Source organism: Sceloporus undulatus, chromosome 4, assembly GCF_019175285.1.
Source record: "Sceloporus undulatus isolate JIND9_A2432 ecotype Alabama chromosome 4, SceUnd_v1.1, whole genome shotgun sequence".
NCBI classification, from domain to species: domain Eukaryota; kingdom Metazoa; phylum Chordata; class Lepidosauria; order Squamata; family Phrynosomatidae; genus Sceloporus; species Sceloporus undulatus.
This window is the reverse complement of record NC_056525.1, coordinates 113,287,063-113,303,694: the sequence shown is the minus strand read 5'-3', so window position 1 is coordinate 113,303,694 and position 16,632 is coordinate 113,287,063. Positions and strand designations below refer to the sequence as shown.

The following is a 16,632-nucleotide window of genomic DNA, read 5'->3' as shown; positions in this document are numbered from 1 at the left end:
AGCACTTCCAGAATGTTTTTGGAACATTTCTGGAGAGTTATATCCCATTGCTTCATAAAGCCCCAGCTTTCCAAAGCCCCATACAGACAGGCCAAAATAAAGCTGCTTCGGGTCACTTTGGAGGTATGCTGTTTCAATAATGCATGTGTACTAAGAGTCCGGAAGCTGCGCCAAAGCTGTGCTGTAGTCCTTAAGACTGGATCATGGCTTTGGCATGGCTTCTGGACTCTTAGGATGCATGCAACGTTTAAAAAGCGTATCTCCAAAGTGACCCGAAGTAGCATTGTTTTTGCCTGTTTGTATGGGTCCCAATTTAGCCAAAGCATGACAGCTTTGTACTATTCTTGTTAAATTCACTTTCTTTAACAAAGAGAGAGAGGGAAGAGAGACTGAGGGATGAGAAGAAAAGAAAATTTAAAAAAAACACAACCCCATTGTACTATTTCCTTATGAAATATTAAAGTATAAGTATACATGAATGTGTGAACAAAAATGCACATATTAAATAAACAAAAAAAAATCACATGCTATGTTGAGTGGGGTGACATCCACATGGAGATATAAAGAGGGCACAAGAGTAAAAAGTTTGCAAACCACTGGATTATTATTTAAAAAACAAACTCTACTACTACTACTACTACAAAAACAGGCTGCACACTTACAGAACAGAGAAACCCAGATCCTGGTGTGGTATCTAGTCCCAGCAGAAGTCTTGTGATGGAGATCATATAATCCTTAACAAACGACTGTGAAGATTTTTTAAAAGACAGGTTATTTAGCATCTAGCAACAAATAATCAGTATTCATAATCAGAATGACTAGGTCCACCTGTTACTTTTTCTTTTTTAAGTAAATGTTTACTTTGTGCAAAAATAGTTGGTTTTACAACTGATGGTGCATTCATCTCTTGCAGGCTGTGCTGGTGGAAGGCATTTTTTCCCCATCCTTGGCAGGTAATTCATAGCTTGGTCCTATATGATGCCCAGACTCATAAAATGGGTTGTACTAAAGTATCCAACTGTTTCTTCTGGAGCCAAGTTGGGGGGCTCTGAAAATAGGACTAACTTTACAGTATAACATATCAATCAATATAAACAATTTTTGGTACAGGTGAATATCCTCTGTTCCAGAATCTGTCTTTAAAGTCAACTATCAAGCTTTGGAGAGGACAAGACTACAGTTCATCTGTTCAAAGATTAAACACATGGCAGTATTACATTTTTACTGTTAGAGGCCGCAAATAGCAGGAGTATAGCAGTTGATATGACAGAGTTGTTCAAAACTTCATAGCTCCCTAATCACCTCTCAGCAGCAGGATATTCATTAACTCTGCAGCGAGTGCTGAGCAGTGGTGATAAGTGTGTGTCTTGAGGTTCTTTTTATTGTATGCCTAGTTCACAGCCTCCTGACACTGATTTTATTTCCAGTTATTTGATTCAGCCACAGCAATGCTTCCCATTCTAGTGAGAGATCTGGCTGTTTGGTGGCAGTTTTGATGGTATAGATTTGTAGGCTCATATCTAAAACAACCATGAGCAGTCAACACAGTTAGAAAAAATAAGGCAACGTGAACAGTTAAAGGGTAAAAATATTGTCTTAGAGGATCAGAGTTCATTTCCCCCCCTGTGGATATTATTCAATTAGATGGGAAGTATTGGTGTAGAGGGATGGAAGAAGGCTATTGGGTATTGATTTTTTTTCTTTCAAAAACAACTATCAGAACACTTATGACATATTCAAAAAATTAAGTCAAGAACTGAATACAATCTCTGTAAAATTAGACAGGATGCAATACTGCTTCAAAACTCTACAAGTCCTTTCTAGCATATTTTTCTACCTCTGTTACGCAGAAGAGCACTGTGATTTCATTAAATAAGCCAAATCTATTCAAAGCTTAAATCAGTCAGCCTTCCATATCCATGGATTCTGCATCCACAGATCCCACAATCAATGCCATCTTCACTCCCTACCATATTCATTTTTTGCCTTTTTATTCAATCTATCATATGGACTCAGGAATACATTCCTGGGACTGTAGGGTTGCAGATTTCATGAAGTGTGTAGGGTGATCCTTACTCCACCTTACTCAGAAATTCTCTCCTAGTGGTCTTGAACCTCCCCCCAACCCCAATTAGAAATTTCTTTTCTTTCAAAATCTCCTCTAAAAGACATATTTTGTGTGAAGCTTAGTTTTTTGGTCTCTACCTTTAGCAAAATAAGACTAAGACTAAACGTCAAGTGCACTGATGTTTTTCTTATTATTCCTATCCCTTTCTTGAATTTCTTCTGCCTGATCTCTTCCACTCTATTATTATAAGGCAGATTTTAAATCCCTCAGATCATACTTTTAGTTTATGATGCTCCACAAAATGTCACATACATTGGTGTATTATATAAAATACTGTGTTGGTGTGGTGCCAAATTTGGGTCTATGGTGGCAAAAGTACTCTTAACATAGGTAGGTAGCCAGCTGTTTCCAACTCAGCACCATTCCATCCCACAAGGCATCCAGAGGTTGGCATATAGTATTATTTTAAATATTAATTCATTAGAATTTTTTTTTCTTTCAAAAGTAACATCCAACTTGGTGTGAATATGATAGTGCAAGTATTGTGAAAGTGGTGAACAGAGTGTGAGAAGTGGAAGATAGCCATTAGTTGGAATGAAACAGGATATAATTTTATTAGGTTACAGATGGAGAGACATGGGCCGGAAAATGCAGGCATCATTTGACCTGCATGCCATTTTAAAATAATATATTCTAGCATGGTGTCAGAGATCCTGATGCAAATGTATTGGTGACCATGTTCCCTCCTGACCATTTCTTAGATGGTAAAAGAAATTGTAACAACCTAAACCACTGAGTTTCAAATGGATAGACAGGGAAAGGCAAGATAGTTAGGGATGAGATGTAATGGCAAAAAAGAATAAATGCTGCCCTTCACAGTACCTGGTACAGCAGGGTATCCAGCATGCTGATACTGAAAACTCTGCCAGCTGCAAAGGGCAGTCGGAACATGAATGCCAGATTGGAGCCCTTCTCTCGTTCTTTCTGTTCAACATTGGGGCAAAGGGAAGGACAAAGGAAGAGGAGAGAGAGAGAGAGAACAAGAATATGTAAATACTTCTGACACACTAAGTAGATGGCATAGTGAGCTATCTTAGGAAACATTCTGCTAATGTGAATATCTCCTTATAGTGCTGATGATTAATTTATTCACTTTCTACTGAGGAAAAAAATTATGCCAGGTTTCAAAGAGATATCACTTCTGAACCTTTAGAGTAAGGCAAGGTCAAATGTGGCTTGGGCCATATTTTTGCAGCCTCATCCACTCCAGATTCCCTTCAAACAACTTTTTTTCTGTCAAAGAAAGAGTGAATTAGACCCCCCCTCAATTTTTTAAATTTAAAAAAACCCACAATTTTCAAAAACAGAATTGGACTTTTGGCCACCTCAGACCTTGTTTTGGGTTTGGGTGAAGCAGGAAATCCACAGACCCACAGAGTAGAAGAAAAATGGAGTTTATTTATGGTCGTGGCAACAGCCAGAAATCACTTTCTAGAGAAGCTGCAAAAAGAGATGTCCACTCCAGTAGTCTTTTATACAGTTTTGCACAATGACAGGAAATAATTTCCCTCCTATTTTCCATTCCCCTTAGTTAGCTTCTGCAATGCATAGTTTATAAAAACATTCTATAGCTTTAGTAACTTGTTTATATTCTAGTAAGGGCAGCACAACCTGTTCAAGGAATGTTTTTGGAACATAGAGAATGTTATGGTTTGCAAAGGGACAGATTGCACAGGGTACAATGTTCTGGCACAAGTTAGTAAGAGGGAAAATTAATATTACTATTAGGCTAACTTTGGGATTTGTATGGTTCTCCAGCCTGACCCCAAATTACAGTCATAGACAATCATAGTCAAGCAACTTCAAATGCAATTTCCAGTTATTAGCGATTGTCTCCTTCATGGGAGGCCATTTTGTTGGGCTGTGTGGACCTTATATAGTCCTTTGGGAAGAAAATTGTCCCCAGATTTGCCAAAGAAGCTCATTCCTGCTCTAGATTTTGAGAACTCATCCTATTGTGCTAAATTCACATTTTGGGGAAAGTATATGGTTTTCAGCATTCTTATCATTTTTACTGAACTATTCAAGAGTATGACCAACAAAAATGTTCCATCAAATAAACAAGATGGGAAAAATTCCATTATATAATCTAGATTTTATATGCCTAAACATTTTTTTTTATCCAGTGAAAATATCCTCTTAAGCAGAGAGCTTTGAAATGCTTCCTGGAGCAGCAAGCTCTCATTTTTGGTTAGGCTGCCAGTCAGCCATGTGGGACCTCATCAATGATCAATGGGACTGGATAGCAGCAGTTTACTTCAAACCATGATAGTCCAGGATAGACTGGTGATGGCAGGCAAGCTGTCTTTCAAAGTTTTCCTAATATTACTGATGTTCTCAGACACTGGAACACACTGAAATGAGTCAAGACAACTTTCAGAAAATAGTGGGGGATGTTTCAATCTCCTAGGACACCCTATTGTTACTGATACTACTGGTCCTACAAAGGAATTTCAAATGAAAACAAGAATGCAGAACTAGAAAAATCATTTTTTAAAAAATAATAATAATAATGAGTATGTTTGATTTTTTTTCCATTTGGGGATGAACAAGGGTTATTGTTTCTTCTTTGATTTGTGTTATCTAGCTCAGTCATGTTAAGATGACAGTGTTGCCACCAGCAAGCAGTGCTGCTATGTTTGGTCACTCTGGTTATTTTGCATTAATTTAAAGTTGAATTGAATTATCATAAATAATAATTTTTGCATTGGAGATCAACAAATGCCTTCCATCATATAAAAAGGACTCTTATGTCTCTTACTTTCCCTTGTCACCACAACAATGTGATCATAATCTTGCTAACTCAGTGAAGGATCCAGTGGTTCTCACTTCCCATGGGTCTCATAATTTTCCCTCAATATAATGCTTAATTTTTAGGGGAATCATGTTATATTTGTTTTATCTCATGTTTTTCTCATAACAACCCTGTGAGGGTATACTGATATCAAACAATTTGGAGATAAACACAGCTTGTCCAATGCTTGCCCTCAGAATCAATGGCCAAGGAAAAGGTTCAAGTATCAGTTCTGCTCTCACACATCCAAGATAAATATCCTGGAAATTTAAATGTGGAAATTTAAATGTTCTATTAAAAATGATGAGCAAAAAAATCCCAAACAAAATCAATCTCACCACAATTTTTTTTTTAAAAAAAAAGTTTGCCTGTAATTACAGGATTGCAAATGTTTTCACAGCGCTAACATGTCAACTGAGTTGCATCCAAGTTTACATCTGCTTTATGAATAATGAAACATGGCTCTGGATGTTAACTCTGGCCTCATCCGCTGGGATTTGTAGCAAATAGATACTTTTGAATTGCTGCAGTAATCACTCTCATGCATTTTTAATTGATCATCCAAGCTGCACAGAGATAGAGATACAATTTACTCCTTGGCACAAAGAACATCACCATAACAGCTTTAATTATTTGTAACAGCATCATTCTGTCCTCTTACATATTTCACAGAATAAGCCTCTACGAGTGGATAGATTGCAGAAGATAAGAATGTGTTGAAAAGGTGGGTTGTGATCCCTTAGAGAATAGCCTAGCTGTACACTTGAGATCTGTTCAGCTTCAATGGTTTCTCAGATGGCATACAAATGATTACCAGAAGATAGGGTAGCTGGTAGAATGACGTCCAGCTGAGATCTTGCATCAGAGGCTGCCATGTTTAACTTTAAAATGACAGTTATGTTGCTGACACAATAACCAACCATGCTAGTGAATTGTTACAATGTACAGTGGGGTACCACACAAGGTGACTGAATGCAGAACAGGGCCCCTCACTGTGCACTGGAACAAACTGTGCATCAGGACCACAGTACAACAGAATACACCACATATTGGGACACAGAGCACATCAGGACACATTATGTATTGGGACATTGTGTGCATTGAGACACATTATTCAATGACCATGCTGCTGACTCTGTGTACACCATGATCTTGATGACATAGCTATCATATCCTCTGAGGACATGAGCATTGCACAATGGTACAATTCAATTTTGTAAAACTATAAATTGGTTTGTGATTATCTAACTTCCCAACAGGATACCAGTTTCTATCTTTAACAATTGCATTTCCACTTAATACAGTGGGCCCTTCCCATCTGTGAAGGTTTGGATCTGCCCCCCCCCATTGCCCATGGAGGAAAACACAGGAGTTCAAGCCCATATTAGTCAATGGGAGTGTGTGCACATGGGCGTACTAATGCAGCCGTGTGCCGCCACTGACAAAGAGGGGGTAGGCCAGTCTGTGGGAGTTCCAGTCTATCAATATGGCAGGCTTGCTGTATTTGGGCAACAAATTAAAGTCAAGAGAGTCTCCAAAAGGAAAGAGGGGAGGAAGCGAGGGAGGGAGGGAACGTGTTCCTAGGAAATTTCGGCTGTTTATATAGATGTTTATACAATCTCTCTGTGTAGATTATTTCCCTCCAGCTTTGCACACAGACATACACATATGTGTACACACACACACACACACACACACACACACACAATTTAAAACATTAAGAAGAACCCTAAACACCTTTACTTAATTAAGCCATTTTTAAAAGGAGTTCCACTGAAGTCAAGGGTTAGGAACAAGTTCACATGATGTAAAGGCAGTGGATTCTAGGAAGGACATAATGATGGCTGCACAATCAATTTTCAGTCTATTTAATTTTCACATTTTACTTCAGGTGTCCACGTTAGCTTGTTTTACATTTGTTTGTTGTTTCTGTGCACTCGAATCATTTCCAACTTATGGTGACCCTGAACAAAAACCTTACACTGGATTTTCCTTGCAAGATTTGTTACAGGGAATTGGCCTTTGCCCTGCTCTGAGCTGAGGGAATGTGATTTGCCTAAGATCACACAGTGGGTTTTGTTGGCTGAGCAGGATTCATACCCTGGTCTCCAAAGACATACTTCAGTGCTCAGACCACTACACTCTATTAGATTTCTTGCTTCAAACAAACAAACAAACAAAAACTAACAAACTAACAAAATATCTTCATGAAAATTTGCATAGAAGTATAAACTTGAACTAACTTGCTCAAGTAATATACATTGCTTAAAGTATTTTATCTAAATGTATGCACTTCTAAAATATTTTGTTATAAAACATACAGATGTTTACATATTTTGATACATTTCCTGTGTCAGGAAATCAGGAAGTGAAAAAAACAGGCTTTTTTTCCTCTTTATAGCAACTTGTTGGATACTTAAGATGCAATCCAATTCATACTTCCTCAGGAGTAAGTCCCACTGAACTCAGTGGGGTTTACTTCTGAGTATATTATGCCTCCAAATTGCACTGTTAGGATAACAGTCATACTAATCTTTGAAAAATTGCAAAGGCTGAACAGCTCTTAAAAGGGCACAGAAGATATTATAAGGCTGCCTGCAGGCAGCATTATAAAGCACACAGAGACCAGCCTGCCTGCCTCCACACTTCTAAAATATTTTGTTATAAAACATACAGATGTTTACATATTTTGATACATTTCCTGTGTCAGAAAATCAGGAAGTGAAAAAAACCAAAGGGTTTTAAATTCTCCCTTCTGATCCATGTTCTGATCCACAAAGTAGTATGGGAATTTCAGATCTGAATGCACAAAATCTGAATTCCCAAAGCAACCTGTGAAATTTTTACAGGAGGAAAACAAGCTTGCAAATTTGTTACTCAGTTGCACTTTGATGAGTGAGCATGAAGTAATGCAGAGCATAACAGAAGGCAGCCACTCCTAGCAAAGAGAACTGTGTGTTGGAAGAGATGTGCCTCTGAAGAGAGTCTGTTAAGAAGCCGGTTGGTGGCATCTGAGAGAGACAGTTGAGCGAGTCAGTGGGGAGTGGATGTGTTTGAGTTATGTTGGGTGAAAGAAAGGAGGTCTGAAAACATTTAGCTTGAATTCTGTTATCTTTTTGAAACTAAGCACTGGGACTAATTATAGCATACAATAATCTGTATCATATAATAAACAATGTTGAACTGCTTATTAATCTGAAGAGTGAAAAGAAGAACCAGGTTTAAGATGGCCCCCCATGTTAGTCTATAGCATCAGGACCCTGGACAGGGAACCTAGAAAGCAAATTAAGATTTAACTCCAATTGCTTGCAAAAATCTGGCTTATGAAAGTACATAGTTTAGAGCTAGAAAGAACCAATTCAAGCAATTGTACTGCCATGTTTGAAGTTCTTTTCACCCTTGCCCCCTCACCCCTTCTTTCCTGACTGAAGGTTGCACAATAGAAATGTGTTAAGCAGAAGTAGCTATGAGAAGGAATACAGCATACCTCAGTACTGAAAATGCTCTTCATTTGGTGGATTTCCCAGACTAGTTTTACAGACCCTTACTGTTTTAAAAGGCAGCATATTTCAGCTGCTCCTCTGTACCATTTTACTCACCAGAATACTGCTTGTATTTCTATCGGTTGTAAATCAAACAGGCTTTGCTTATGCATGGCTGATTCCCATGAGCTCATACTGACCTGAAGTTATAAAACTTTTGTTGTAATCAATAAATTGGCCACTATTGCAAATGACAAGCTCTGGCATTTTTATCGTTCTCTTGGGAGGGCCTCCCTTGATTAACGATACTATTCGTTTTTAAATCCCTTCCTTGTTTGGTGCAGGGTCTACCTGCAAAACCATGTTCCAGAGGGGAAGCCAGTATCATTCTGGAATTCCAGAATGCACCCAAAAATTATACCTAGCTTGAATTCTGTTATTTGTTTGAAACTAATCACTGGAATGTATTAAAGCATAAAATAATCTTTATCACAAAGTTGATCTACTCGTTAATCTGTTAATTTGGTCACTGACTGGCATCTTCCATCCTGAATCAAAGGGTGGTCATGCTTATCATTAAAGAAACCACTTTTAAATAAACTGGTTGACACTGAGGTCACCTGGAAGCTCAGGACCCAAATCCAAAAAAATAGACTTTAAAGGGGGACTGAAGGGCATGGTGAGGATGGCAGGCTATCAAGGATAGGAACTGGAGGGCCTGCCTTGAATAGGCCAATGTTACTCAAACCTAGAAGTATTAAATATACGGCTTTGCACCTTCATATGTAAGCATGCCTTGTTCAGGTTAAATACACACACATACACACACATAGCCTGGATAGATTACAAGTCATGTATTAATGTATATACATAGGCATCCATTTGGACAGCAGTGAGATGAAAGCACAAGCCAGATAATATAATATTTAGGAACTCTGTGAAATTATCACGGACATGTCATAGTTCAAGCTCACATATGCTAATACTCAGCATCCATTTCCTTTCTTAAATAGAAAGCTGACTCTCTCTCTCATGTTTAAATAAAAGCAATTATTTTGCTGTGCCTTGCCTAAAACTACTTTCCCTTTAAAACATGTTGGCTGCAATTCCTTTTGAACTTACTTGTTATAATTATTTTGCACACAGGCCTTTTACAATGCGATCATATTTATAGCACAATCAACAGACTGGGGACTGAATGCCTTAGGCTAACAATGGACTTCAGCAATCAGGAGACAATGTTTAATTTATTCTGTCTCTTCCCTCATATAAAATGAATCCAATTTTAATGGCAAAAATGCAATGTTGGGGAGTGGAAATATTTGGATTAGCTGTATTACTGGGAACATATATTGGATTTTAGTTTTAATGAAAAATAATTTTAAAATAATTTGTTTATGATTTGACTTCAAAATTGAACTGTATTTTGCTCCACCAGCTCTTGGGTATGTGTGGCTGTATTTAATTCCCTATTGGCTTCTTTACTTTCATGTTTTTGTTTGTTTATAAGTCTTCCCCCTTTAATTATTCAAAATGGAAGGGTAATAAGGTTTCAAGCTTCAGGAAATGGTAGATCCTCTGCTGCCTTCTGGAAATGTTTTGGGGAGTGTTCTCTAATCTCAGAGTTCCACTGCACTTTTGCTCATTCACACAGATAGAAGGCTTGTGAGGTTGAGTCTCCCACTCCAACAAGGGACCTCACTCTCCTGTCTCTGAGTTTGTGCCCTTAATTGTTTTATTTTATATTTTAATGAATATACATTCGTTTTAACTTTCACCACCAGTGTGGTGTAGAGCACTGGACCAACTCTGGAGATAAGGGTTCGGATCAGATTCAGATGAATTTTATATGTATCGATTCAGCGGGTCCTCAAGTCCCACAAAAGTCACAGCCATCAGAAAGACTGCCTCTACTCAATTCAGCATGAATAATTTGGCTTCACTAGTTTTTTGGAACAAGTGTCATCATGTAAATACAACAAAATTTGCTCCTTCATTAAAAAAATAAATCATTTGATTAATTAGCCGCAAGCAAATTCTTGTCTTTTAAGAACAGATTTCACATGTGGTAATTCCCTTTCCCTCCCCAGTTCATTGTAATCTTAATGTTATCATGGAGTCAGTCTGGCTCATTTTAGATATAATTGCCATATCTCGAAGCATAGTATAGGGCCCATACAGCAAGTAGAGCTTGACATGTTCCTGAGTGTGGTATAGTGCTTTTAATGTTGGACTATGACTCTGGAAGACCAGGCTTCAACATCTTGCTCAGCCACAGAAACCTACTTGAGGATTTTGGGCAGGTCACACTCCCCTAGCCTAAGGGGAAGGCAATGACAAACCTGTCTGAATAAATCTTACCAAGAACCTTGTGACAGGATCACTGTAAATAAGTTGCAATTGTCTTGAAGACACATAACAACAATTTCTAGCCTTACCCCATTCCATCCTCTATTACTACCTGCCAGACAAAAGGGGCCCAGCCTTTATTATATCCTCCTTGCTGAGCATTCCACCTGCAGGTACTATGGCTGTAGTGGGACTCTATAAGTTTAAAAGACTTATATATGTGTGTTTTTAAAAAATATATAAAGGGGAAATTCCTTTCAGGAATTATAAAATCAAGACTGAAAATAATCATATTCAGTGAAAGGCTTGATGAAGAAATGTTTTGTGTGTGTTAATGAAACAGGTGAAATTTGAAACTAAAGATAAAGTTCACATGTCCACCCTCATCATCCCAGTGGAATTAGTTAATATATTCAGTTGCAAACCAACTTCTGTATGGTAATCAAAACATTTTCATGTTTTCATGAATTTGGCTCTACATTGCTTAGATCAAACTGAATACATCGGAATAATATCAGAATACATCCGGATATTATTATTTGCATTTTGCCGCCAATGCTGCTGGCCAAGTGTAGCCCTGCTTACCTCCAGCTAGAATCTGAGCTCAGCTGGCCTCGTTTCAAAACTAGGAAGCTTTGAAAATTGAAATTAAGGCTTTTATACTTAGGGCACATCATGACTCATTAGAAAAGACAATAATGCTGGGAAACGTAGAAGGCAGTAAAAAGAGAGTAAGACCACATGCCAGATAGCTAGACTCAATCAGAGAGGTCATGGGTCTGAACCTGTAGGACCTGAGCAGAGCAGTGGAGGATAGGGAGGCTTGGAGATGTCTCATCGCCATGTTGCCATTGGTTGAGGTTAACTCAAGGGCAGATAACAGCAAAATGTATGTTTCTATTTTTCTTTATTGAGTTTTATGTGGAGGGGAAACAATGTTTTACAGAGAGTTTCTGGAATTTTAATTTGCACAAAGAAACAGGAGAAATGTTGACTTTGAACATATGGTCACTGTATCATTGATACTCACACTTTTCTGCTGAGCAAAAAGTTCTTACTTGCTCAGATACCAACTGTGATTGCTTAGCTATTTCCAAAGAGAAAAACAAGGGAAGTTGTAGATGGAGTAGCAGATGGAGTTCTCTTGTGACTCAGGGATTTCTTACTTCAGAAGCTCATTAAGCCATGAAGTCAATTTTCCATGTATGTTTATATGCTTTAGCTGCAGGCAGCTAACTCATTTTAGAAGTTATTTTGTAAAGGGGGAGCATAGCAGAGAAAGTAACAATCATTTGCACACTGGACAACCCAAGATAATGTCTTCTCAGAATGTTAATGGCATTTCATTTTCACAAGGAATGACTGGGAAGTTTAATGAATTTCAGTTCTTCTTGCAAAAATGTATTGTGGTGACTGGGAAAGATACTGGAAAGGTAGCCATAGCCCACTTCCGCCAAATGAAAGAGAAACTCATTCAGTGTTGTTATTGTTGTTTCACATAGCTTTCTTTCTTGAAATGACGAGAAACTGCTGCTTTAATAATAATAATAATAATAATAATAATAATAATAATAGTTTTTATTTGTATCTTCCTGCCTCTCCCAATGGATCGAGGCGGGATCACAACATAGTTAAAAACACTTATAATATTACAACATTAGTTACAATTAAAAAGCTGCGCAACTTGCTCAGAAAACTGTAATTTTCCAGAAACCACACAGTTTCCCCTGACAACTGTGCAGCCTTCAATGCTGAAAGACAATTGTGCAGCTATATGTGTGCTTTATGCAAGACTACTGTTTGTTTTTATGTAGGTTTACACACATCTCCAAAGAAATAGGTTTACTTACCATATGCCCACTCATCTAGTCAGTTCATAGAGGCATTGTCTCCAAGCAAACATAGCTCCTTAGCACTAAGGAACTGTAATTCACTAAGTCCCACAAATCTTTTTCATAGCAGCTGCATGTTAAAGTTTTCTTATGGTTCATGTATGGCTTATATATATAGTCACAATATATTAGCAGAGACATTGGAAAATGGTAATGGAGAAATAACAAATATAAATGCATTTAAAACAAAGAGCAAGCACAATGGAAGCAATTATTATGACACTGTCCAGTTTTAGCATGTTATATTTGCACTTCAAATGTAATTAATTTCCCCCTCTTATCCAAATGAATGCACATACATTAAAAGTACACATTAGCTTCGATATCTCCCCCCCCCCAACTAATTGACTGATATTCAAAGCATCAGAATTGCTATTTTGAAATTATTTTTAGCACACATTATGTTTGGTTCTGAAATTAAAAGGGCAAACTGTTCAAAGGTACTTTCCATTTTGGAAAATCAGAACTGAGATTAATGTTATGAATGAAAAAATCCAGTTGGCTTCAATGGAGACCAAATCCCATTCTCTAGGACTTCTCAGAGTGCTCGAAAATTTAATAAATTGATGGTAACAGTGGTTTTCAAATTGTATTACATATAATACGAGGATCCAATGTAATTGTGAGTAGGTTTTCCTGAAATATAGTTAACCCATAGTCTTTGACAACAATCCATAGTTTTGATGGACACTCTCATTCCACATCATGAAGACCAAGAGGGATAGCCAGCAGCCTGCAGTGATGTATGCAGTGAGGGCCACATCTCCAAATTCTCTACAACCCACTGTTTCCTTCATTCAGTGGCAAATATTAAGGGGTCACTCAATAGACAAATTGAAAAGGAAATGGGAGTGAAAAGGTGCTAGGGAATAGGTACATGGGGATAGGTTCAAAGCTAACAAAAATAAAATGCAAACTAAAACAAAACAAAACCCTGAAACCTAAAAACAAAATCAGAATGTTAAAATCAGAACAGAATATAAAAGTGAATAAACTAAAGGCACAATTCAAATAGAAAAAAAAATAGCCAGTACAGTACTAGCAGGCAGTTTATATGCCAAAGACTTGCCTGGCTATAAGCATCTTGATTCACCTACATAAGGATAACAGAGTGAACCTTGCCTTTAATGTCTGTTTAAATATTTGTTGAACATCCACCATATATTTACCAACTATATATAAGATAACTCACTCCTAAATTCACAAAATTTAATAATATATATAAATTCAGTCTAATCATGGAATTGTAATATAATATTGTATAAAAACCATGCAATTGAAACTAAAAAAACAAAAACAAACCCAAACCTTTCAAGTCCATTAATAACACCGGTGAAATGTACCTGGTACTAGAAACAAGTCTTTATAAGTCAAACATCCCAAATTCATTGAGAAGTCAGTTTGGACTGGCTGCCAAAATGACTCACATATAAATCCATGGCTATTTTACAGTTTAAGTTGCCTGTTTGTGAATTGATATTTGTATATTTGTATATAGATAAGCATCAGATGGATGGCCTAGGTAAACACTGTTACATCAGAATTTTATGAATACCATCATTCATATAGCAGCATTTGTCAGGATTCTTCAATAATAGGAGGAAATTTTCCACTTTGTCCTAGCAGTGATCTGCTGTCTCTACACAAAAACCCCTCCCAACAAACACAGATTGTAGACTGTAGACTTATAACTTCTAAGGTGCATACTTAGATCATATGGGGCACTGTTGGTCATTACAACTATGATCTGAGAGCTTGTCCTAGAAAATACCAGCATTTTAATGAGTCTGTACTTCAGAAGCTGATCAATAGAATGATATACAACCTGTCATTCAGGGAAGCTTGATTACTAGTCTTCTCTCTGAGAAGAACTCAACTTTCTTGAGAAAACAATTTTAAAAACTGTCGGTAAATTGGCAGTATTTGATGTCTGTCAGGTAATGGTATTTTTAAAAATGCTGACAACATTTTACAGATAGGATGTAGTGGTAATCAATATTAGACCAATGACAGGTTTCCAAGTTTCACACCTGGAATGTACTGATGTAAAAAAAAAAGTCCAAGAGATGCTAGTAAATTGAAAGAATTCCAACTTTGAATTCTTTCCTTTAATCTTTCACCTCAGTAGAAATGGAGAAATTTGGCGAATTTGCAAATATCAGTGTGAAAAACTGAAATGATGGTGGCAATGCTTCATTACTTTTTAGTTTATGTATTAATATTTGTCCTTATTTCACCTTTATTTTGGTAATCTCAATTGAAGAGAGTTGGCATAACCCAATTACAGCCTAATTAGGGAAGCAATTTTCTTACCTTCTCCAATTTTGACAGAGCGAGAGAATAGCAGTCTTTGGCCCTGAATTGCATGAATCTCATGTTGGCTGGGTGAGTTAATTCAGTGATTATGCTTAGACTTGAGAACAACCTAAATGTTTTCACAAAGAGATAATGCAGTTATTCCTCCAGTAAATCAGTGGGGGAAGATAAAACCTGGTAACATATACAGAACTTAATTATTTATAGCTCTAAACATTTAATTAGTTGCAATGGAATGATGCCAGCTTTTTGCAGAAGCAAACATGTTTGTGTATATATTAGGACAGACATCCTGGAAAGATGCAAAGGGATCAAGTATATTAGTTTTGAAAAGACAGACTGAATAACATTTTGATATGACAGTGAAAGCACTGAACTGTGACTTCCTTGTTATGATTGGTAACTTATTCTTATGGGACAGGTCTGTGGAAAATGTTGAAAATTCAGAAAAACCAAGGTACAGTTTATGCGAAATAATAATAATAATAATAATAATAATAATATAAATAATTAATATGTCCCACCTTTTCCAAGGATTGAAGCGGGATTACATCATTAAAATAATACAATGCAATTGAACAGTCAATAAAATACCAATACTGAATATACATCCCTATTAGTTCCTTAAAATCTCCAAACATCAATTCATATATCATCATACTTAGAAAGAGGGGTCTTAATCATCACCTCTTTACCAAATCCAATGGGAAAGCCCATATTCATGTATTCATTGCAACAGAAGTGACTATTTTGTGATATGAAAATGTGTCTGCTGAAAATTTAAATAATACTCATGATATATATGAACAGTTGGCTCCATTCCAATCCATTGAAAAACTACTAAGGCTTTAACAGATTTTATCACTGTGCCAAAATTGAAATTGGAAGAAAACAATTCTTAAAATTCAATAGTTTGGCGAAAAGTACTTAAAGCAGATTGAATGCAGTTTTTGGACAGCCCTAATGTAGATGGAAACATCAACTAAATGGATATGAAACAACCTAAAATATATTCCAGTAAAAAAAAAAAATTAAAAATGCTGTTTTTGTTTTTGTTGTTGTTGTTGTTTTGTTTAATGTATGCTGTGGAATCAGTGACCTGAAATATTTCAAGCATGGCAAATCCGTAACTTCAGTACTGAATGCCAGCCAATATTTATATGTTGGACAATAAATAAAGCAGCATATAAACATTTTGAATATTTTAAATATATATATAAGGAACTGAAGGCATGTAGCTAAGCTGCAAACATAAATTTTTCAGTGTTTATTCACTGTTATTCAGTGTTTATTCAGTGTTTCAAATGCCCAACAGAAAGAAAGAAAAAACACCCATGCAACATAACTTAATATGCACTTCTGAATATGCTCCTGGGTCTCTATCAATCACTGGACACAATGCAGTGGTATCTTTTAGGAGAAAAATGGATTGGATCCAGTACACTCATTAGATGAGTATGTGGGGTGCAAACCGCACTAGGTGACACCACTGAAGGGGTTGACACCACAAAAGGGGGAATGACACCCAGTGAGAACCCCTTACATGCACCATGGTGCACAGCATGGAGGGAGAGGACTTGGCACCCCCTCATCCAGCCTTGCAGGGCTTTACTTCTGAGTAAAGCCATGCAGAATAGGAAGGGAGAAAGCCTGGCACCCCCAGTCTCTGCC

The 16,632-nt window shown here is 37.0% G+C and overlaps 1 protein-coding gene across 2 annotated transcripts in view; it reads right to left on the bottom strand.

Annotated features, from left to right (window-relative positions):
• Positions 1–16,632, bottom strand: part of KCNT2 (potassium sodium-activated channel subfamily T member 2) — a 281,538-nt gene that overhangs the window by 27,061 nt on the left and 237,845 nt on the right. For both annotated transcript variants that reach the window (XM_042463483.1, XM_042463482.1), the window contains exons 23-25: positions 14,959–15,070; positions 2,951–3,052; positions 663–746 (exon numbers count right to left, since the gene is read on the bottom strand). In XM_042463483.1, coding sequence (XP_042319417.1) covers positions 663–746; positions 2,951–3,052; positions 14,959–15,070 — 298 coding nt within the window. The remainder of the gene's footprint in view (positions 1–662; positions 747–2,950; positions 3,053–14,958; positions 15,071–16,632) is intronic.